We start from the raw sequence: 23,380 nt of genomic DNA, 5'->3' as shown, positions 1-23,380 counted from the left end.
ACGGATGGACAGTTATTTTAATTTTCTGTATATTTCTGGCTCGTTTAGAAGCAAAACTAAACATTTTCGTTCGTTGCCTTCGTCTTCAAATGCCTGTGACGTCATAGATGAAGTGCAGACCGGCATTTTGAAAGACGTGTTTGGGTGCTCGAAGCCTCCGTTTTTCAAAGACTGCCGCGGCTAAATCAAAGAAGCCAGGATGGCTACAGATGGCCTACAGAAATCTAGGTTGCAGCACTTTAAAAACAAGGGCAAGGATCAAGATGTAAGTGTTTATCAACGCTTTAATGGAGCGATTTTGCTTGTGGACATCTAAGCCTAACTGCTTTGCACGGAGAGTTTGCTAGCTTCGGTAGTGTGAATGACCGAGGACGTGCCTTTGTAGCCCCACATTAAATCGTTGGGAAGTTGTCTTAAAATGCGCACAGCTCGCTGACTGACTCCTTGCGCTGTCGCCGTTGTGTGCCTTGACGTCCGAATCGCTTGTATGGCTTAGGCCTATTTGAAGCTTTGAGGCGCAACTTAATCGTCGTTCGCGCTCTTCCGACATCTCCCACTTCTTGCACTGCGTTTTTGAACGGAGCAGCAAATGTTTTCACTTTCGAAACGGCACAAAAGCTGGTCACTGCGCGCTGTTAGTTCATGAGTTTTTGAATCATCCTTGTGCAATGCGGACGTCCGAGACCGAAGAAAAAACAAAAAAAAGACGAGGGGATCACCGTACTGCTTTACAGTTCAGTTCTTCAAAATTTAACTTATCTGATCTGCTTCCAAGAGAAGTCAGTGACCTACACGGCCTTATTAAACCGCGTATCAACTTCGTTGCGCTTTTCGCAGCTCCAGATGTTCGGGATCGGTGCGCGTCAAGACAGTGCATGTGGTTAACGAGTTGAATATCTTGTCAACCTGTTCTAATTAGCGCGGAAGTTGCGCCTTAACCTGTTTGTTCAGCAATTCGCTTACTGCGCATCGGTAGAGGCGCCCGCGTTTGACAGAAGACAGGCGAACGACGTCGTTTGTCTCGTATTGCATGTGCGCAGCGTTGCGACCACGCCGCAGTCCATTGTGGGTAGTCGCTGGCGTCGCGGAGAACGACTCTTGAGGCCGCGCGGTGTGTCTTGCAAGGTGTTCGCTTTTAAACCACTGTGGTTTTGAAGAGGGAGTTTTTTCCGAGTTTATCGCTCATCTCCCAAAGTCCTAGTGCTTGCATAAATGTAAAAGCATTACTTGGAATCGAAGGAAACACGAGTCGGGATTTCAAATATTTGGAGTCCGTATTACAAAAAGAGGTATCGTATTGTTGCCTTCAAATGAAGTGATCACCTTAGAACAGGAACAAGTGACGCTTAAGTGTTCCATAGTCGCCCAAGCTGTGTAATTTGTTTTACATTGTCATGCGTTACACTATGTGGAGAAATATTCAGAAGTAATCTCCCTCGTTAGCCGCGGTACTCCGCCTTGCTAGGCTTGAAAAAGGTGTTATGTAACACATATTTCAGTTGGTAGATATTAGTACCATCTCTTGGGAATCGGTAAAGTCATACGGGAATGAATTCTCTCAAAACATTCAGTATTGCCTTTTCATGATGAACCTTTCCTTTAAAGCCTTAGCTATGCTTCAAAGATTTAACATGAGAAATCTACCAAGTCGGTGTTTTCTTTAAGCATGGTCTGCGACTCGCTCTGCTCACTCCAAGCAACGTGTTAATTTATCTTTGTGAAGGAGGTCAGATGTGCCATTAACTTTAGTACAGTACGGCATCTTCTGCAAATGTCTGTAGATGTTTGACACTCCTGCAGTGCCGCATTATAAGTCAACCCATTTCTGTTGAGCATATTTTACAATGGTGGTGGATGTGATGGACGATATTATGCTTACTAGAACCTCATGAAGGGATTGACGTACTACTACATGTAGGTTTGATTTATTACTTGGAGTAGTTCCCAAACCTGAATGTGGCCACAACTTTTTCTAAAGTTGCATAAAGTAATGGGAACCGTGTGAAAAATTCAAGGCGGCACGGACTCTTGAGTTTGTCGAAGTAGTTTGTTCTTGTGATTAAAGTCATCCATACACAATTTCTATGCCAGTCCTGCGTAATTCATGCAGTAAAGCCAGTTTTTTTTGCTTGTAAGATCTCTTGGAAGTGCCTTTCACAGAGCACCTGAGCAATCTTTGGTGACAGTGGCAACACTACAGACCCCGAGTCTCCTGAAATGATGGGCGCTAAAGAGGCATGAAGACTAAATGCACGTTTGGTTCATTGCTGCCTTGTTTGAATAGCACTGACACCACTTCTAGCGTAAACTTCACTCAAATAAGCTATATAATGACTAGAACAGAGAATAGGCATGCGGCCCGCTAGCTACTTTCGTGCAGTGGACTTGTGACGTAGATATGGGCCACTTGCTGTGATATTCTGAGGCCGACAAAATGCAATGCTAATAAAGCAGGGATCATAAGCTTGCAGTATTGTAATATATTTTTTCTCACAAGAGTTTTAACTTTTATTGTTGCATATTTAAATCTGATTGCAAGTATGTGTGTATGGTTGTGCAACATGATGGAGGCGCTGCTTCAGTTGTCATAGTTGCCGTGTCTCAGAATGCCTCCGAGAAATCACCGAAGATGTGCGTGCTCACACTTTGATTAGCATCCTGGTTTTCCTGTATTTCGCAGTGGAAGGTGCCTCTGCAAAGTAACAGCTTCAAATGTCGTTCAGTTGGGTGCGTTTGAAAAGAAGGTCTAGCCATTGCACCCGTTTAGCGTGTTTTTTTTTTTTTTTCTGTCTCTGTACAGCTCTGGCTGTGCGTGTGTTGAGTGTGAGCCTCTGGGTGGGGGGGTTCCCCGCAGGAGATGCGCCGGCGACGCAACGAGGTGACCGTGGAGCTGCGTAAGAACAAGCGGGACGAGTCGCTGCTCAAGAGGCGCAACGTGCCCCAGGTGGACTCGACGGATGACGAGGAGGTTGACCGGGGCCACCCGGACCTGCAGGCCATCGTGCACAACGCCAGCAGCGGGGACCCCAACATCCAGCTCAACGCAGTCCAGTCGGCCAGGTGAGGGGGCCCAGTGGATGCAGCACTACCTGCAGAAATGTGGCCGTTCGAACAAAGCCTGCTGATAATTTAGGCTTACTTGCATACAACAGGAGCAGTGGCAGTAAGGTTTGCCGAAGGAGCCCTGCAAGAAATTTTTTAGCATTTGTTTGGAGGTGGAGGGTTTGTTTTTACTGAGCAGTGTTTTCTGGTTTGGCACGCTGATGGCCTTTTGGCTTCGTCGTCATTTATTTACCCTTAAAGGCCCTATCTTAGGCATTACATATAAAGGGGTGGACAGAAACGGGAGCTTGTGATGGTCATGATAACTGAAGGGAAAACACAACAGTAATAGCAAGAAGATTGCATAAATAGGGGATAGCGAAAAGCATGACAGTGTATACATGCTCGTTGAAAAAAAAAAAAAGAAAAACAAGGCAGGAGGCAAAAACAAACGGAACAGTAAAGAGAAAAAAAAATCAGCCGACATGTATTGCAGGGTAAAGATGTTTTGGGGGAGCAACAAGAAAAGACTCATCCCAGTAGCCATTTGACCGCATGGCACCGGTAGCAAGGGCGGTAAAAAAAAAAAACGGAAGGAGACAATACTGCAACAGGTTTTAACATCAATAATAAAAAGGTGAGCCAGCAGTATGGAGGGTAAACAAGCTATGTTGGTGCACAAGAGGGTTGTACTGTTCCCTGCAATAGTTTGAGCGCATGTAATCACAAGAAAAAAATCTGAAGGAAACATCACATGGGGTGCCAATAATTGGAGGAGGATGCATCAACAAGAATCAGTTTAGCGCATGGGGTAACAGCGAATAAAAAGAGCAAGGAGAACAACAGATTAGGTACATAAAAACCATACACGAACATCTGGGTTTGATCATACTACACGCTGCTAAGTCATGGGGTCTAGTTGTGCACGTGTACTGTTAATGACATCTTGAATTTATTAGGGTTACGTTCACGTACTATTAATTCAGGCAGGTTATTCCACTCCTCTATGGTAATTGCAAGAGAAGATTTGTTGAATGCATTTGTGGAGCCATGCAGACGCTGCTTGCCCATTGAGTGATGTAGGCAGCCTGAAGTGCGGAATGGCGGTAGCAGTAATTAGGTGTGTATATTTGGGGAATGTATAATATAGTTTACGAAAAAGACAGTGTTACAATTTTCCACCTAAACAGGATGTGACATTTGTTTAGGTTTAAAGGTTAACTGCAGCCAAATGTTACTTTGGCCAAGTTTATTTGGAATGCGTAGTAGGTACCACAACATCAACTGGGACATAGCTGTTTGACCTGTGAGGTGCCTGGTTAATCAATTAGTTTGAAATAGCTGCCCTTGCCAGCGGATCGGGCAAGCAGCCGTGAAGGGATGGATGGATGGATGGATGGATGGATTGATGGATGGATGGATTGATTGATTGATTGATTGATTGATTGATTGATTGATTGATTGATTGATTGATTGATTGATCATGAGGTTTAACGCGCCACCGCTACACAGGCGATGAGGTGCGCCAGAGTGAAAGGCTCTGGAATAATTTTGACCACCTGGGGACCTAACGTAACTTTTTCTGGGTTACGTTGGCCAGATATTGCAACAAGAAATGGGTTGCGAGAAATCGGAATGACAAAACTGCGGTCATTCATTTTTATTGTGTGAACATTCCGTCAGTTTATGGGGGGGCTAATATAAATGCACTTGTTAGACGGCATAACTGGTTTCAGACAATTCATATTTGTTGTAGCACGTTGTCTGTAACCGACAACATTGTAGTGAACACTTCATCAGAATGAACACGTAGTCGTTAGAGCAAAATAGCAAGCCCGGCGTAGACTTGGGCCCGATTTTCAGGTGGAGAATTTTGAGCCGCAACACTTGTGTTTGTGGTAGTGTAGCGTAGCATGACACAAACTTGTGCCAGCACTAGGAATGCACAGCCTTAGTAGTTCGTAAACAGTGTATGCAAATTTAGCCCCAAATCTTGACTGCTGGTAGTGCCCGTGCGAGTTGAAACTCTAGTGCTGTAACGAGATCTCCATGCTTCTCCCACCTTCAGGAGGCTACTCTCAAGTGATCGGAACCCTCCCATTGATGATCTGATAAATTCCGGAATCCTACCAATCCTAGTACAAGCCCTGCGGAGGCACGACAAGTGAGTGCTTTCTCTCTGTCCTCTGATTTGGTGCTGTTGTGGCGGCACAGCTCTCTTCAACTTTTACAGCTGCTTGTGTTAACTGCATTGCAGGCCAGTTCCGCTGCTTGTACAAGGTAACGTTTGTTTGTTGCTTCATGACAAGAAATTAAACTGGACAGTAAGGTGAATGTTGTAGAAACTAGGGAAATGCTAATCGTCAAGGGGAGATCAAATTGAGGAGATCAAATATCGGTCAGGCTTTTGCGGGGTCAAGCAGCATGTATTGGCGGGTATGTGTGTGTGTGTTGGCACTCTACTGGCCTGCTAGAATTCTTTTACCACCATTTTTGGTAGCACAGCAGCATTGTGTGGACTCCAGTTGGCAGTCATTATGGTAGATAGCTTAGGAAGCAAACAAAATATTATGGTAGATAGCTTAGGAAGCAAACAAAATTACACGTCTGAATTTGCGTAAAAGCAAGGAAAAGTAGAATGGTGCAGGTAGGTGAAGGCAAGGTAGTGAACGCCAGCAGGGGGTTTTTGAATTAATTTACTATTGAATGCAGAATTTGTGGCAATTTATAAAGCAGCTAAAAGCAGTGTCACAAGTAGTAAGTTACAAGAAAGGTTAGAAAAGGCTATTTGTTTTTAATGTCGTGCGTGAAAGGGACGCAGGCACGGTCTTCGAGTTAGCCAGCAAAGTAGCCTGCATCTCTGTAGACTTCGTATGGCGTCTTCCCAATCTATTTTTCCCAGTTTCACAAAAATTGGAGTGTGGATCAAATGAATAAAATTTTCTGTAAATCAGAAAGCACCCTTAAGCCGTGCTCCACTGCCATTTTGGTGCCTTTCGATTGAATGTCCTCAATTTTGGATGCAAATGTTATGCTGCCCCACTGCGCTTTTCAACAGCATTCGGTTCAAATGTCTGTAGAGTTTGTAGTTGGAACGGTAGCTGCAAAAGACATTCTTATACGCCTTCAAGGCATGGACATGGATATTCGTGTCTGCGTAGCCTTAATGCAATTGTAAAATAAAAGCCAACAAGAAAGACTGGATTCAGAAAAATAAATTCTTATCAAATCTTGCATGCAATTATTTTTAATAATGCGCGTGTGTACGTTGCTGAGCTGTTGTTGTAAGATGTGTTGAGATTACTCTTCATGCCCCATACCGCAGAGCAGCATTCTTGAATGTTCAGTTCACAGTAATGAAAGGAAGAGGGGGCCCAGAGGAGTATGTTTTGAACTCCCTTAAATTGCAGGTGGTAATATTTTCATTGCCTGCGATTACCTCCAATTCAAATGCTGACCTACAGCAAGAAAATGTAGCTCTAAAGTGGTTATAGGGGAGCAGGGAACCGGTTTCCAAATCTATAGCAGTGGGGCTGCAACAGTGCAGAGGAACTGCGATTACAATTTATCTGAACAGGGCAGATACCGAATGCCATGAATTCACGCATTTAAATGTGTACAGGGTGGGGAAACAGGTTTTATGTGGGCCGTGTCCAAATTTTTGTGCGTTTGCTGTGGTGGATGACTAAAGCTAGCCGTGTGTCACAACCCCCACTGCTGGATAGCATTTGTGCCTGTTAGCACTCGATAAAAAAGGGTGTTTATGCGATGCTTCACACGGCTTCCAGCATGCTGTAGCCAAGACTGTTGCCAGTCATGCACTCGTAATGGCCGCTGTTTGCTAAAGGAGCGTGATGTGTACGAATCTGTTATTCTATGCTGTCGTAGCAGTGGTCCTTGCCTCCCACCTTTCTCATGGGTGGCATGCCACCTAAAACTTGCTGTAGTGCAAATTACAGGGCCACACCAAGCTGTTTGCGTGCTGGTCCAATTGCTTGAAATTGTTCCCAATTTTTCCAGCCCTTCCTTACAGTTCGAGGCTGCCTGGGCACTAACGAACATAGCGTCTGGGACATCACAGCAAACACAGGCAGTTGTGAATGCAGGTGAGTACCTTCCAGATACTTCTGTGCATCCTCCTTTTAGCTAGGGCGCCTCCTTTGACAATGTGAAAGTGCAAGTGATGGCATGCTGACGTGTGTGGCTGTGTCTGGTAATGTTGCCTGCGTGTTTTGCCTCTGCAGATGCAGTCCCACTGTTCCTGGATTTGTTGAGGTCACCACACCAGAATGTCTGCGAGCAGGCCGTTTGGGCATTAGGCAACATAATTGGTAAGCGGCAACCTGTGGCTTTCTTATGGGGCCTTGGTATTGCTTGGAATTTCAGACTGCATGTGCGCAGCCTAGTTCGTGAGATAGGGGACAATCTCGAGGCATGCCGCAAGTAGTTCTTTCGAGGTCATCGACTGGTCCCAGCTTGTGGCTTCAGGATGTTTTTTACTCCTTCACTTTGTCCCCGTACGGTGGATCCTGTCAGTAATTAACAGCTTAGGATTCAATGAATAGTGCTGGCTGTGGTGCGGTTGAAAAAATATTGCGAATGCAGCCATTGTCGACAGGATGGCACAGTGCCAAAGGCGAGGCTCTGTCGTCATCTCTTGCGCTGTGACTTTACAGCGACAGTGGCAAGCTTCCAAGCTTACACCCTAATAAATTCTGCTCTTGTGAATTTGGCCCCAGCAGGACCATCGCGAACTAGTCGAAATGAACAGATCAAAACTACCCAAAGTTGAAACGTACAGCTCTATTTCCTAATGGGGCCTCTATGTTTCAAAGGTGGTCAGCTTAGTCGCGGTAAAGTTGACGAGAGCCAACTGTATTCAGGCCATAGTTGACGCCGAGTGGTCATCACGCCCCTGCCGTAAGTGCCCTTTGTGGTTGGTGGCAGTGGGACTCCGGTGTTGCAAGCAGTGGTTCCCGTGTTGTGTTCCAGGGGATGGGCCCCAGCTGCGGGACTACGTGATCAAGCTGGGCGTGGTGGAGCCGCTGCTGTCATTCATCAAGCCCTCGATGCCCCTGACGTTCCTGCGCAATGTGACCTGGGTGATCGTCAACCTCTGTCGAAACAAGGACCCGCCACCACCCCTGGACACGATTCGGGAGATCCTGCCTTCCCTCTGCCTGCTCATTCACCACACGGACAACAACGTGAGCTTTTTAGATGCGACGCATCTTTTGCTCTGAGGCATGTCCCTCCTGCGTCGGCGGCGTCCACACGCCACCTGCGCATGCGCGCCTCTCCTCCGCTCTTCTCTCCGACAGCTGTGCGCAATGCTCTCACTCCATCTCATTATCATAAACAACAGTTGCGTGCGCGCACTTCGCTCCGCTCACGTCTCCTCCGGCGCGCATGCGCGACTCTCCTCCGCTGTCTCCTCTCCTTCAGGCGCTGTGAATATAAAGCGGGTAGTGCGCTGCGGTGGTTCAGTCAGCGCTCTATCTCGTTCTGTCGCCGCGTGCCTTTGCTTGACGACTCCGTGCTTGACTTGATTCTTCCGATGAAGACGTGATGGAAGCGACGGTCCCTTCAGCGAGTGGGCTGACACAATCCAATACCAGCGTCAGCGCAAACACTCAAGGCAACGTTACAACCAATTGAACCCCCCGATGCGTCGCATCACATCAGGGTTCCCTCGCGGGAAGATGGGCGTAATTTTCCCTTCTTTCTTTCTCTCTCGCTCTTTCTTCCTGGGGGGGCTGGGGTGTCGCTACTTGCTGTGCAACAATGCGTGTGTGCCCAATGGCACATTCCTCTGGTCAATCTGGAGCTGGAAATGAACTTCTGCGATGCAAGAATAAAACAAAAAGTAGTAGTGCTACAGTCTGGAAAGTTTATTAGGCAAAAGAGAGCACGAACAAAATGGAACAATCGATCTACAAGAAGTAGATTGCTCAAAATGGTCCTTTTTTTTTTTTTTTTGTGTGTGTGTGTGTGTGAGTGATTTGGTGTGGGTGCAGCAATGAACGGGGTCACTGAGTCATTTTAGAACATAAATTGTGCAGCATACAGATCAGGTGAAAAAGATAAGGGAGAAAAAAGAGAAAAGTGAGAAATCACGAAGAAATATCCATGTCGTGTGTGACATTTGGATGCACAAAGATTATAATACAGTGGAACCCCGTGACTTTCAAGGGACGACGCAGAAGCGTCGTATGATTGGGGCACGGGTAAATGCCGCCCTTGGCAGTCTCACGCAACATGTGGGCTAAGAACTTGTTTAATTTACTATATTCAGCACGCTCTCATGTAATTTGCGGACCCCTGATTGAAATCTCAAGTTTGTAAAAAAAAAAATGTCTACTTTGTGCCTATTGTATTCCAGTTGTAAAGTTACACATTATTGCTCTGTTGACAAAATAAGCACCATTTTTCTAGTTTTTTCTTGAACCATTTTAAGACTACTTATTTCTGTATATTTTGGCGTAGGATTGAAGGGTCGTATTTAGTTTTTCATGTTCTTTTTCTGTGGTTCGTAAACACTTCCATTGATTTGTTCTATTTTTCAGCGTCTTGAACATGTGTTCTATATTATTGCTAATATCTTGTTATAATAACGATATATCAAACCAGCAGCTAAGGGTATAATATACAACCAATTCTCAATTCTTCTTACATGTGTTCCCTGCCGTTGTGTGCCATGTATTACATTTTTTGCAACCCACAAGTGCACTTATTACACACCATCTGTCTTGACACTGAGCAATTACATGGACCATTATGGCATATGTGAAATGCATTTTGTCTAGTCCTCGTGTTTGACTCTTCCTCTTCACAAAAAGCTGGTCATATCGGACGTGATTGCTGTGTTGCATTTTGTTTATCTTTGGTGCGTGCAGTACCCGCTTGAAATGTACCAGTGGAATTCAAAAGCTTCAGGATGAGCCAGGCGTCATCCTGTTAGCCTAATATGGTCGCGCCCAGGTTTAATGAAATGAAATAAAGTGACCCGAGTCCAGGTAACGTTGTTGTTAGTATCAAAGTTTTTGTACCTTACCAAAAGATTGTTGACGGTATGTGTAAGGAACCTGCTAGCATTTTACACATAGCGAGATTGTGGCATGATCTCAGGCATGCAAGTGTATTAAATCTCGCAGATTGTTGAATTTGGCGCCTTCTCTTGTGTTTCAGATCCTGGTGGACACAGTATGGGCCATTTCCTACTTAACGGACGGTGGCAACGAACAGATTCAGTGGGTGATCGACTCCGGAGTGGTGCCCCTGCTGGTGCCCTTACTTAGCCACAAGGAGGTCAAAGTGCAGGTAGGCAGGCACGAGGGCACTGCCACCCTATGTTTTCGTTTGCCGTTTTTGAGAAACGCAGGCTGGTGCACACGTATTTGACTGTAATAATGGGGATTTTCAGCGCAGGTTCCAGTGAGCTGCACTGTGTTATTGAGGACTAGAATGCAGATCGTGTTGAATAACCAGATGTGCCTAATAAAAAATTCAGAACAAAGTCCCAGAGCCCCGCATCACGAGGGAACTTGGTGTTGGCAGTTATGAGTCAGACATGGTTGTAGCGCAGGCATGCAAATAAGCATAGCCATTCTATGGAAAACTTGCATGACTGTTCGTCATGCATTGTTCTAACATTCTTAAGGGCCTGAGGGTGTACTGGCTGGATATTTTGTGACAGCTTATTCAGCTGGAAAGTTTGCCCTAATGGTGTATAGCGTGCGTGCCTCACTTGGCCGAGAGCATTGCATGGGGAAAGGCAAGGGAACTTTCACTTCGAGCCAACTGAGCAGAGGGTCCTGTTCTTGCCTTGCAGACTGCTGCGCTGAGGGCAGTGGGCAACATAGTCACGGGCACGGACGAGCAGACACAGGTGGTACTCAACTGCGATGCGCTGGCGCACTTCCCTGCACTGCTGACACATCCCAAAGAGAAGATCAACAAGGCAAGTGGGAGCCCGCTGTGCTACGGGGGATTGCCCTCGTGGGGCTCTTGTCGGGTGTAGTGTACGCAAAGACAAAAATGTGCTTTTTGGACAGCGTCGAAGTGTTTTTCTTCGTTTTGCTGCAAAATGGGTGTTTTGCGGTCTGTGCAACCTGAAGTTGAGGTTGAATCGCGTTGCTGGTTCAGCAGTGTTTGCACCGGCCTCTCCCCCTCCCTGGTCTGGCCCCCGCTGTTGGAAAGGAGTGATGACAAGACTCTCAGCCTTGTGATAGACCACGCGAGTTGCGGGCTCCCAGCACTTGGCCAGCTGCCGTGACCATGTGGCAGACGTAGCAGTGCAACTGAGGACAGTGTGTCCTCATTGGTGCCCTCCTCCTCCTCCTCGGAGGGGGAGCCGCAATGGGGGCACGTCCAGTGATCAAAAAACCATTGGGCCCTTCAGTGGTGGTGAGCCCCGTCCTGCTGTGTCTTTGCCTCACCTGGCTGAGAGTCCGGGGGTGCAGTGTGGGGGCACTCCTCGTGCACATTGCCGGGTTGAGTGCCACCGTGTCGCTGCCCCCTGTCTGGTTCTGACCATGGCCGGTACCAAGGGTGGCATGGTTTGCCGCGTGAGCACCAAGTAGCTCACACCTCGGGATTTCTTCTTTCCAGCAGGTCTCACAGTTATCACTATCTAGGAGTTCGTGCTGCGGATTTATGATGCAGATTTACAGAGTGACACGGTACTTTTTATATTGTGGCTATGCTGTACCAAGAGTTAGAAACTAGAGATGCATTTTTTATGTATAATTGTGTGACATCAGGCTCTGCATTACGGAGTGTTTCATTATTTGGCTTTTGACCTGGGATGATAAGGCTGGTATCATATCATTTGTAATAAGTAGATCTGGCAGGTGAGGTTCTTTGTATAACTCTAGCATTGATCACCAAATTTTTTTCCGGGAATGATTGCTAACCTAAATGAGGGCTAGATTTAAAGTGTCTTGCGATAAAGTTGGGCAGAGTTATGCTGCTAGAGTGGCCTGGAAAATAAGAGTGAAAGCAGATAGCAGGAGCTCAGTCAGTGCACCTTTCCTTGGCAGTGGCTGAATGACCAGTAGCTGGTTCGAGTGGTAGGCAGACTGCCCAAAATTAAATTTTCACATTTGGGTAGCCCAAGAAAGACATCCAAAGTTTCCCCGTCTGGAACATTGCTCCTGAACTCTCCCAGTAGCACCTTGTTCGGCCGTGCCTAACTGGGAGGCTGATACTATGCACGGAAATCTGATCCCTGAAGCCTACCTGCAGTCGATGTCGATTAAAACGAAAGCACTCTTGCCGAAGAGGCTCGCATTCAGAAACATCAGTGAATGTGCAAAATGAGATTGCACACTGAAAACTGCTTTGAGCCATTGGACGCTGGCATCATTGTTAATATCGGCATCAGGGTTCACACTCCAGTCTATCAGGAATATTGAAACCACTAGACAGGCCTCTTTCATCGTCATACTTTTTTGCTGCTGTGTAGGATAGTGTGAGATACAGCATAGCAGCAGTAACAACCATGATAAACGGTTAAAAAGCAACACTTAACAATTGCAGAAAGGTTGCCTACCTAGTGTTCTGCAATATGCCGTAGCCCCATGCCACGAAGGAAAGAAAAGGTTAGGAGAGGTCCTCGCATCACGTTTGTGAAGCTGCACCCGCCATGTCAATGAGCCCACTGAGCCCAACACTCTTCCCCATTCTCCTCTGCTGTTTCCTGCTCGATAATAGCCTCGCCATACAGACAGTTCATGAAAGCGAACGCTGACGACGAAGCAGTGTTTAGGTCCGTACAGCACGGCGGTCATTGTGCGCTACGTCTCAGCTGCGATGAATTTCACTTCACTTCACAACAAAGAAACGCACAGCAAGCAAAGCACTGACTGTGGTTCTCGCAAACGCTGAACAGGGAGGATTCTGCTGGTAGCAGTCGCTGGCTGCTCGCTCCGCCAATCTCAACGCGACGCCAGCTCCGCTGCGGCCAGGATACGAGTTGGGGCTGCCTCTGGCGGCGGAGTTTTCAAACTGACCTAATCTAAAAACGTTTGCCGTAGCGTCTGCGCTGTGTAGCCAGTGTAGCGAGGCAGCTACAGTCAAAGCGCCGTAAAAAAATGTCCATGGCATTTGGCCAAATTTAGCCACCGCAGCCATAAAAAACTAGGCAACACTGTCTATGGGCTCATTAAAAATGACGTCACTTCCTTCGCACTTTTTGCAAGGCTTTGCTCTCCTAAGTATTCTTTCCTCCATGCCTCGTGCCTTCACTATGGCATACTTGCTGTTGAGGTGCAGAGGTGCATAAAGGGTTCTTCAAAGGCCAAGTTAAGATAATACAAATGTTCATTAGAAGATTTTGGTGCATGATGATTGAAATGCGTGCAAATCTTGGTGGCCTTTCTTTCCTTTATTTTCCAGGAGGCGGTGTGGTTCTTGTCAAACATCACAGCTGGCAACAACCAACAAGTGCAGGCAGTTATTGATGCTGGGCTAATCCCCATGATTATCCATCATCTCAGTAAGGTAAGTGTAGTCAGCTGTGAGTGTGCAACTCTACATTTTTGTGTACAGAAATAATTACAGAACTTGTCGCTGTTTTTGCGCTCTTTTTGGGCTTGAAAGTTTGCATTTTTTCGAGAAATCATCACCTCAAGGCTCTTTATTAAGAAATAGCTGATAATAAACTAATATAATAGGCTTTTAGCTTCAAGTTGTTTAACAATTTTTGCCATTAGATTGCATATTAGATTGCATGCAAAAGTGGCAGGACCAGTAGATCACTTATAATTAAACAAAAACTCCAATTTGGCGGCTTCAGATTATTGAGAGTCTGCTGTATACAGCGGCAAAAAAAGTGTGTAGTAGTTTACAACGCTAGCAGAAGGGAGAGTGTTTGGAGCTGAGACGAGTAGAATCCTGTTCAGCTCAACTGGTAACTCGGTTGATGTGATGCCAAGGTTGCATTTAGAGGCACTGGGGATCCAGCATTGCTCAGTCCAGCAAGAATGTGCTTCCTGATTTTCGGTTCGGCCCGTGGGGTAGGCCTGAAAAGCAGCTGACTGAGGGCCCCTCCTCTCTCTCTTCCCCTGGCGGCCGCAGGGGGAGTTCCAGACGCAGAAGGAGGCGGCGTGGGCCATCTCGAACCTGACCATCAGCGGGACCAAGGCGCAGGTGTCCTACCTGGTGGAGCAGGGGGTGGTGGCGCCGCTGTGCAACCTGCTGACGGTGCGCGACCCCCAGGTGGTGCAGGTGGTGCTGGACGGCCTCAACAACATCCTCAAGATTGCCGGCACCCAGTTCTACTCCGTGGCCAGCAGCATCGAGGAGTGCGGCGGCCTCGACAAGATTGAGGCCCTGCAGAACCACGAGAACGAGGAGATCTACAAGCTGGCCTACGAGATCATCGACCAGTACTTCTCCGACGACGTGCGTGGCCCTCTCCTCCTCCATTGGGGCTTGGGGGGTGGGGTAATTAAGACTAAGTGAGAAAAAGCGGCTTGTACAAGCAGGGAAGTGATGGCTTGGATTGCAGGTGCAATGTACATGCATGTTTACTTGTTGCCAGTCCTTTCATAGAGTTCTATAATATTATTGCTGTGGTAGTGTTACCGCTTACCATGTTACCGGTAGCCAGAATTTCCGTTTGCAGCTGAAAACGCTAGGGCACATTTTAGCACACCATTTCTGGTTTGTATATTCCGGCCGCGGTGGTGCAGGTAGGGACATCTGATGAATTAGTCTAATGCAAATCACGCATAATTTTGTTGCTCATATCTATTTGCTTTCATTTAAAGTAGCTTGAGTGTTTTACTTTTCAAATGAAGCGTTCACAATAACATTAATTGCTTTGAGAATACTGTAGCCATCACCTGTAGAGCTTTAAAAAAGGGAAAACATGTCGGTGGCGCCATCTACTTAGTAGAGTTGGAATCAAGATAAACTAGAATTTATGTCCGCGCTAAATATTTCAGCTAGAAATGGGTAATATACGTTGTAGTAATTACTCAATAACCTACATTACAATGCCCAGCACAATTTGTGAGGCGTAAAAGCACTTTGCGAGCTCAGAAATTTATCTGAACTATTTGAGGCGGGCGAGGCTTAGCGCGAGTACAGTCGAATCCCGCTACAACGAAATTGACGGGACGTGCAAAAAATTTCGTTGAGGTGAAATCTGCCCCAACACAGCACGGAAGGGCACGAAAAATTTCACGGTATATTTCCGCATCATTGGCAGCATAATACAATGTTCAGAAAAAAGAGTGATGCGTAGTACCGTATTTACTCGCGTAATCCTCGCAATCGCGTAATCCTCGCACCCCTAATGTGAGCCACCAAAACTTTGATTTTTTGGTTCCTCGCATAATCCTTGCACCCCCAACTTTGCAGCCGCGAAAGTTGCCTGCTCGCGAAACCCGCATGGTGCACGCGCTCTCCAATGCGCGCCCTCCCCCGCCGCCTCTCCGTTCGGCGGAGAGCGCTGTGTATCCAAGGCCATCGAGGCGCCCTAACAACCTGCATGCCTACTCCCTAACAGGCGCCCTAACACGCTACTCACACTGTCCTTGAGCCGGTTTCGCGCATGTTTCGCGTGCGCGCAGCTGGACGGTGTTCGCGCAGCCCGCTGTCATGTCGTCGTGTCGCCGTCGTGGTCCCGTCGTTGAGCGGCAGCAGTCAGTGAGTCACTCGCGTCAGTGGTGGATAGCTCACTGCCATTTTGAGAACTTTTTGATCTCTTTGTTTTGTGCTTGGTGCCACTTCGCCATGGGGAAGAACGCCAGCTACAATGCCACTTTCAAATTGAAAGCGAAAGAGTACGCGATCAAACACGGCAACCGTGCCGCAGGCAGGCATTTCGGCGTCACCGACTTACAACATGCGTTACTGGAGTAGGTAGGGCACGCACGACGACGAGATAGGGCGCGCGCCAGAAAGCAAACGCGGCAATTTCATGATCGCTGATCGACGGGAGACTGTTTACGTTGTAAATAATAAAATAAAAAGTAATATCTGCTGTTGGCAACACTGAGCTTACATATACAAAAAACGACCGCTACATTTAGCGGGATTGGCATAAGGCCAATTGGCAACACTGTGCACCGGATTTTTTTTCCCCGCATAATTCTCGCACCCCTAATTTTGCATTGACTTTTCCGAAAAAAAAGTGCGAGGATTATGCGAGTAAATACGGTAATGTTGTGTTTAGTCAGATAATAAACATACCAAATGGTTATTCGTTTTTTTACCAGCGTGCAAAGAGCGCGATACTGAGGAGAAGGGGAGAGTTGAAGAAATGCATGCGCGAAGCGTATTGCTGTACAAGGTGTTTCCACCGAGCTGATTACTTGCAGATAGCTGCTATGCGGTTGGAAGCCCCCCTCTCGCTTGTGGCAGGAACAGCGCCGTAATCTTAATTGTCCTCTGACTAGGCACGGCAGACACTGACCTTGGCAGGCAAGCCGCGCGCGCTTGCATTTATTGCGACCGCACGCTCGCGACTAAGATAGGATGACGCGGGTTCAAGACTAAACACGAAAACATTATTTTTGCTCTTGACTTTGAAGAATTGTTGCAGGAAAACTGCAAGGGCAGCTGCTTACAACACATACATGACGGCGCTGCACCAGTTGCCATGCCAGCAGCAGAGCACATTCGCGCGATTTAACTGGATACGGATTGGCTATAGCTCCGGCTTGGCGAACCTGGCTTGCGCCTCGTGTAAAGACGGCCCGCCGCATCGTTATCACCATCACACAATGGCGTCCACGTACGAGTTTTTGTTTGTTTGTTTTGGGTGGCAGTGTGGGCGCACCGCGCATGTTTTCGGTGAAACTAAGCGTCCTGAACGTATAAAAAGTTACAGATAGCTGGCGCTATGCTTATTTTATTGTGAAATAATTGTTCAAACCCAGCCCAAATCATCAAAAATTTCGTTGAAGCGAAAGCAAGCCAGACAAATGGTTCATTGTGGCGAGGACTTTGTTGCATTGACTTCTATGGCTAGCTGACGGGGACTTTTTTACTTTGGAAATATTTCGTTGAAGCGGACTTCGTTGTAGCGGGATTAGACTGTAGTAGCAGCCACTTTGCGCACTCATCTGAGAAAAATAGGTTGTTTGTTGTGCTCCTGAGCATCATTAAACAAGAAATACGAAATAAACATCAACTGAGATTACGCTTATTGGCTGTATCAAGCATCAAGCGCCGAGCACACTGCGTTTGGTGTAATCAAGACGTAAGGGTAGACTTCGTCATCTCAGGGAGCTTGCTGTGTCGGTAAGCCTGTGCCGGTAAGTTGTCGATTGCGGTGAATTCCCGCGCATGCACAGTCGACTCCTGCAAGCACAGTAATGTAAACACGGTAAGGGTATGCGAAAACTCTATTTTGTGATGTTGCCATCCACTTTTAGGCAGCCCGCACATCTAATGACTTTTTTTTTTTTTATTGAAGGTTCTATAATGCTGTTTAATCATTTGAAAATTCATTATTAAATTTCCAATTCAGAACATGGATGTCCTTACGATTGCAATCGGTGCATTGTTTCCAGTCCTGAAAAACTAGAGGAGCATTGATGTGCCTGTTTTGCTGAAGGTGTTGCTGCCTTTTTGTTTCTTAAGGTATCTAAATGCAGTTTGTAGGGTCGTCTCGTAGCATAATTATCACTTGGCCAAGTGAATTCAGCAGCACGTGCTAGTTCTCAAGTTCGAGGGCATATCAAAATGGTTTTATATCCACCATCTGTCCCAAGCTTGGAGAATTTGCCAAGTGTTCTGGCACTTGGTGATGCCTAAATAGATACCCGAGGGTAAGACACTGCCTTTTATCAGAAGAGTTTTAGTGCTGCTGATCAGAATTCCATTTATTATATTTTGTTTGTTACAAATTCCAAACTCAATCTATTTTTAACAAATGGGCGTCCTTTGTTTTAGTAAATTTATTCAGAAACAGAATTGAAAACCATATGCAAACCCAATACGCAGCTCCTGAGATATTGCTAGGATGAGCAGCCACTTTACAGGGAACAAAGCCATTTTGAGAAAACTGTCCTTGAAAGTTGCATGTTCATTTTTCAGGTCCAAAATGACCCCCCCTCCCCCAGAATAGATTTTCAATCTTTTCCTTGTTTTGTTTGCTGGCCCTGATCATGTGCAGGGCATGAGCGCGTGTTTACAATTACGAAATTTCCACTGTGCTAGCCCCGAAAATTTCGTCATGGTGGATATGGCAGCAAAACCCCCCAAATTTGGAAGATTTCAAACTGGTTGAATGTTGCTCTTGCTCTGTGGATTTAGAACCCTGACAACGTAAATGATATTGCATTGAACCTTGTTAAGCCATTGCTAGATGAAAGCAAAAATAGTAGTGCAAAATTTTAGGGATTAACTTGAGCAGCTACCTGCTGCTGTGGTTCAGTGGCCAAGACGACGTGCTGCTGGGCCCAAGGATGCGGGTTCAGTTGCAGCTGTGATGGCTGCTTTTAAGGTAGAGGCAAAAGGAGAAAACGCCCATGTGTTAAAATTTCGGTGCAAGTTAAGTATCCACGGTGGTCAAAATTAATCCAGAGCCCTCCACTACGGCACACTTACTATCACAGGAGTAGCTTTGGTTCGTCAAACCCCACAATCAATCAAACCGACTTGAGCGGCCAACATTAACGATATTGCATAGGACCTTGTTATTTCGCCATTGCTGGTTGAAAGCAGAAATAGTAAGAAACATTAGTCCTTTGACTTCACCAGTCACATCCATTTGGAAATGCTGGCCTGGGGCCTCAACTGGAGCTTTGGCTTGCTACTGTGGGTACCTACTAAAGAAGCTTTGCTGTGCTTATTGGATTTTATGTGACAAGGGGAGTGCCATTTGAAACCAGATATGTAACTTGAAAAGGGAGTATTGACAGTGTAGTGGGCTACCTGGGGTTTCAAATTGACACATTTCATGTCATTGTAGTGTTACGTTATGTTGTCCCTGAGAGCCCCGGGAACACTGGTTTATTTTGGGGAAGGGGGGGGGCTAGGCCACATACACTGCTTTGAGCAGCAGTGGCCAGCAGTGCGATGTGCTGACGCCTTCCTCCGCTGGCCCCTTTGCGGTGCAGGTGGACGAGGACCCATCCCTGATGCCGCAGACCTCGGAGCAGGGCTACCAGTTCGACCCGAACGCGTCCATCCCCACGGACGGCTTCAAGTTCTGATGGCCAGGCTCGCCGCCTCCCGTGGCCGCCGCCACGGCCGGGGCCGGAGCCGCCACCGGCAGGGCAGCAGTGAGCAAGAAGCAGGGGAGCAGGAGCTCCTCATCCACCAACAAGCGGGCCTGGCAGCAGCAGCAGTGCGACTGGTGTGTGGGGGGGGAGTGAGGGGAGGAGACTCGGGGGGCCGCCACCTCCTTCCCGCGCTGCGGGTTCCGCTTGCCTGGTGGGCGCCTCTGTTGGCTGCCGCAGGGTCCCATCGCCGCCAAGCCTTCGGCCACCCCCGCACTTCGTCGCGCTGCTGCCCGTGAATGCCGCCTGTTCTTCCCTATTTCCCGTGCAGCACCTCTTCTTGTCCAAGCTTAGACTGAGTAGAGAGAACAACAACGGGTGGTTGTAGCTGCTCTCGCCTCGCCCTGTCCCTGCCTCCCTCCCATTCTCCGGCCCTGTCTGTGGTTGTTAGCCTCCTCACTGTATTCCCTCTCAACTGTGCGTCGCAACATTGTTTTTTCTTTTTATTTAATATTCCCCTCCTCCCTGTCTATGCCTGTACCTGGTGCTATTTGGAGAAAAATGGACCAAGCACAAAGGAGTTGTTGCTTCTTCTTCTTCTTTCCTTGCTTGCTTTTCTTTTGTCATCGTCTTCCTCCGCCTGCGGTCCTTGAGTGCGTCCTGTTGACAAAAACAAGCACGTGTTTGCCCGGCTTAGCGTCTCTGGTTCTCTGTGGAGGTGCTGTTGTGTCGTGTTCTGTAACTCCCCCCTCTCCCGACCGTGTGTCACGCCAGCTGTGTCCTGGCAAACGAAGGAGTGCAGGAAAGCATGAACGCAAACAAAAATAGGTGAAGGACTGTGAGAAAAAAAAACTAGAAAAAAAGTGCGCCGATTAGTAGTTTGTAGCCACACTTATTTTAACGATATGTGTGTGGAAATTTTTTTTTTAAGTTTTAATGAATTGTGGTTTGCTGTTAATCGTATACCTCAACAGCTTCCTGATGGGAGGAGAGAGAAGCTAGAACTGCCCATTCATATTATGAACTGCCTAGGCAAAGTTGTGTGAAAACAGGCATGTGAAAAAAAAAAAGACGAAAAAGAGAAGGGGTGGTGTGTGGCCAACTCTGAATTTCCACGATACGTCATGCAACAAAGCGATCAAAAGCGGCTGCTGTGAACAGTGAAAGCTAACTTGAACCACTGGCTGCTTCCGGAGAGGGTTTGACCTCTGGACAAATTGAGCACGGTGGCGAGAGCTGCAGAATAATAATAAAAAAAAAAATGCTGAGCACTGCTGAAGATCAATTGTTCGTCCAGGTGCCTTAAGTTTTGGAGAAAGCTTCCTGATGTGCCCTTGGAGAGGAGGGGGAAAGAAAGAAGCGCAAAATTTGTGGCCAATTGTTGGGAGCAACAACACCGCTGTTCTGCGTAATGTTGGCTGGCGGGAATTGCTGGACACAGCTGAAAAGTGTGAAGTGCCAATTTGCTGCGGCAGGAACTTGAGAGGCAATGAACTGCTGTTAAGTAGCTGTACTGGTCTGCTCTTCTTTTCTCTTCTGAGGCACCCAGCTGTGTAGCAAGGCCTGTTTCCATGTTTTATTGTTTGAGCCGGCAGTCGCGCCACCAAGAGCGTCTGGGTTTTCTAGGCAGCACCCAAAGCAGCTTGGCAGGTGGGGACGAGAAAAAAGAACTTGCACAAGGTTGGCAATCGGGGAGGTGTGTTTGTAGACAGCTTGCTGCGTTCTTGTAAATACCGCTACAGCTCTATTACGGCATTTGTTGGCTGCAGTGCAGCGCACCTTGGAAAGGTCTTGTGTGCCCGGTTCGTTTTAATTCTCAGCATGATTGTTTATTGCAGTCAGTGGTGTCCTTCGATTGCCCTAGACGATGTTTTGCTCTAGAACTTTTGTTTTTCTTCTCTTAGAGCAATGCATTAGGTGTTTACAATGTGAGCCTTGTACAAATATGTTTAACAAATTGTAAAGCGATGTGAGGACACAAGATTGCTGTGTCGCGATTCGGCGAGACCTTTGCAAGGATGATTTTTTATAAAAGCGGAGCTAGTGTGCAACTTCTTGGTCGGGTGGCTGCTTTGTTTGAGTGCAGCATTGCTCTGTTTTGAATCTGCTAAAAAAACCCAGAAGCTCTTTTCCTCTCTCATCCCCCGTTTCCCCTTTGTGTGTACTGCAAAGTCAGCTATGATTAAAAGCTTGTCGCTCCTTTGTTGTTTTGCATAGTGCTGCGGGGCTCGTGTATCAAGTCAAAGTGGTATTATTTGGCACTGAAATTTGTTGTTGCCTGTTTTTCCCTTGGGTGCTTTTATCGTTTGTTGTATGCAATAGTCACATGTTCCGATGCGCAAGGCGCGTGTTGGGTGTGTATCTCTTGTTACGTGTAGCTTCGTGTAAGGCTTTTTGAAGGAGGCGGCTGTCTTTGCTTGTCATTCTGGGAACCCCCTAGTGGCCTTTGCGTTCTAGCAGGGCCGGTTTTATCAGAGCCTTGGAAGCATTAAGACTGCAGTGAAAAGCTGGGGGATGTGCCGATTGCCATGTCTTCAAAGTATAGGTAAAAGGCATTCATTTGGTGTTTTTCACTTATGGGCATGCTTGTGGAGCAGCAGTGCCAGACTGACATTGAAATTGCTCAAATTACTTTTTTTTTTTTTCTTTCTTTTCTGACCGTGTAATTGTCCAGCGTGAAGCAGTGTTAATTGCAGACACCATGTTTGACCGAGGGTCGCCGCGTTGAAGCTTTCCAAACGTCCATCTTCAAATGGATCGAAACACCGCCTTGTGATATGCTGTCCAAAAGAAGAAGAGGAAAAAAAAGAGGAAAGGTTTCTCTCTCGCCTTGAAGGATCCAGGGTGCAATGTTTGGGAGGTGGAGCCTAGTTGTCCTTAGTGTTGTTCTCTGGTAGCATTCCTCCCTCCGTCTTCTCTGGCCCACACCTGTAACGGGCTCTTCCTCTCTCAGATGGCATGCAACGTACAGTGCACGGCGGAACTAACGTAACCTGCTGTGGTTCCGACCTCTCCGTTGCCCCGGAACGTCGTTTCAGGGGGTGCTGCTTTGTTGTGCACAGCTTGGTGAACTTGAAGCCCCAGGCCAAAACGTGTTGCTGGCAGCTGCAGTTTTTTTCGTGTCCTATGCCGGTGACAAGTTGTTATTAAACGTGTTCTTCTTATAGGTGCGCGACTGTGCCGCACCCGACTCGCAACTGGTGCAGAGTTGTGCGAAATGAGCTCAACAAACACTGATAGGCCTTAACAAATTTGGAGCTTGAATCACTGACGAGTGAAAGCGGTGTGGGCGTGGCTTGCTCAGCTCGAATCAAGTTCACCAAGGTGTGATAAGACCTGCTCGGGACACCCGTTATTCTACACTGGGTGTACAGCAGCTGACAGGTAGTGTGAACTAATGTCTGTGGTTGGCTTTATGCCTTAAATTATTTTTTTGTCTCCCGATGGATACTGCGTCATACAGCATCGGGCAAAAAAAAAAAAAGAATGTGTAGGGGGGCTCGTTATTTTGTTGCATTACTTCCCTGTCAGGCTGATGTGCCCCCATGCATCTATGGAGTGTGCAGTGCGTTTTTTTTTTTTTTTTTTTTTCCCCTTTTTTTTTCTTTGTTTCAGCGTCTCGATGCTCTTTAGATGTCATGGTGCGTCTTTGTAAGGAAAACAAATATCTCCAAGGAGGACCATTGTACATACATTGCAAAGCAAATACTACCTGTAAATTTCTTTTTGGCGGGGCTTGAAATTTGTTTTCCTTGCAAAGATGTCCACCCCTGCCTCGTTTGAAGCTCCTTGCAGGCTACCTTTAGGTTTACAAAGAGTAACTTGAAATTACAAATTTTTTATACTGTATAGTACGTGCTGTTTCAATCAGGCACATGATTCAAAGGGTGAACGAAATGCCCCTTGTAAACCGAGGTGCCGTGGCAAATAAAAAGAACGAACTGGTAACCTGTGCAGAGTTGCGTTTTTCCTTGTCGTTCGCCACTAGTTACCTGCTTCACATGGACGTGTTGGTATTGCAATATAGTGCTGAATTTCGGGTGGCGCAAGGCACTATGGTAGCAAACGATGCTACACTACTATAGTTCATCTCACAAGCTAGCTGCAGCACTGTGGAGGCTACATTGTTGTCCCCCTCAGGGCGCCTAACTCACCGC

General features: G+C 47.0%; 1 protein-coding gene across 1 annotated transcript; it reads left to right on the top strand.

Moving 5' to 3' along the window:
• Window positions 1-96: 96 nt before the first annotated feature.
• Kap-alpha3 (karyopherin alpha3) lies at window positions 97-23,171 on the top strand. The gene is made up of 11 exons (XM_077698830.1): window positions 97-265; window positions 2,855-3,060; window positions 5,111-5,206; window positions 7,063-7,148; window positions 7,287-7,373; window positions 8,035-8,249; window positions 10,231-10,362; window positions 10,874-11,002; window positions 13,441-13,545; window positions 14,122-14,448; window positions 19,122-23,171. Exons 1-11 carry the CDS (start codon window positions 200-202, stop codon window positions 19,215-19,217), a joined length of 1,545 nt encoding a protein of 514 aa, XP_077554956.1. The 5' UTR covers window positions 97-199; the 3' UTR covers window positions 19,218-23,171.
• The last annotated feature ends 209 nt before the right edge of the window (window positions 23,172-23,380 follow it).

Source organism: Haemaphysalis longicornis, unplaced genomic scaffold (assembly GCF_048455015.1).
Source record: "Haemaphysalis longicornis isolate Haplotype H1 unplaced genomic scaffold, Haemaphysalis longicornis Haplotype H1 scaffold_2, whole genome shotgun sequence".
In the NCBI taxonomy this organism is placed as follows: Eukaryota; Metazoa; Arthropoda; class Arachnida; order Ixodida; family Ixodidae; genus Haemaphysalis; species Haemaphysalis longicornis.
Note: the sequence above shows the minus strand (reverse complement) of the source record. Positions and strands in the feature narration are given on the sequence as shown.

Excerpts from the sequence above, each read along its gene's own strand:
- Kap-alpha3 (XM_077698830.1), top strand. The coding sequence starts at position 200 with ATGGCTACAGATGGCCTACAGAAATCTAGGTTGCAGCACTTTAAAAAC. Across the intron at positions 8,250-10,230 it reads TTCACCACACGGACAACAAC|ATCCTGGTGGACACAGTATG; the intron begins GTGAGCTTTTTA and ends CTTGTGTTTCAG. Across the intron at positions 13,546-14,121 it reads TTATCCATCATCTCAGTAAG|GGGGAGTTCCAGACGCAGAA; the intron begins GTAAGTGTAGTC and ends TGGCGGCCGCAG.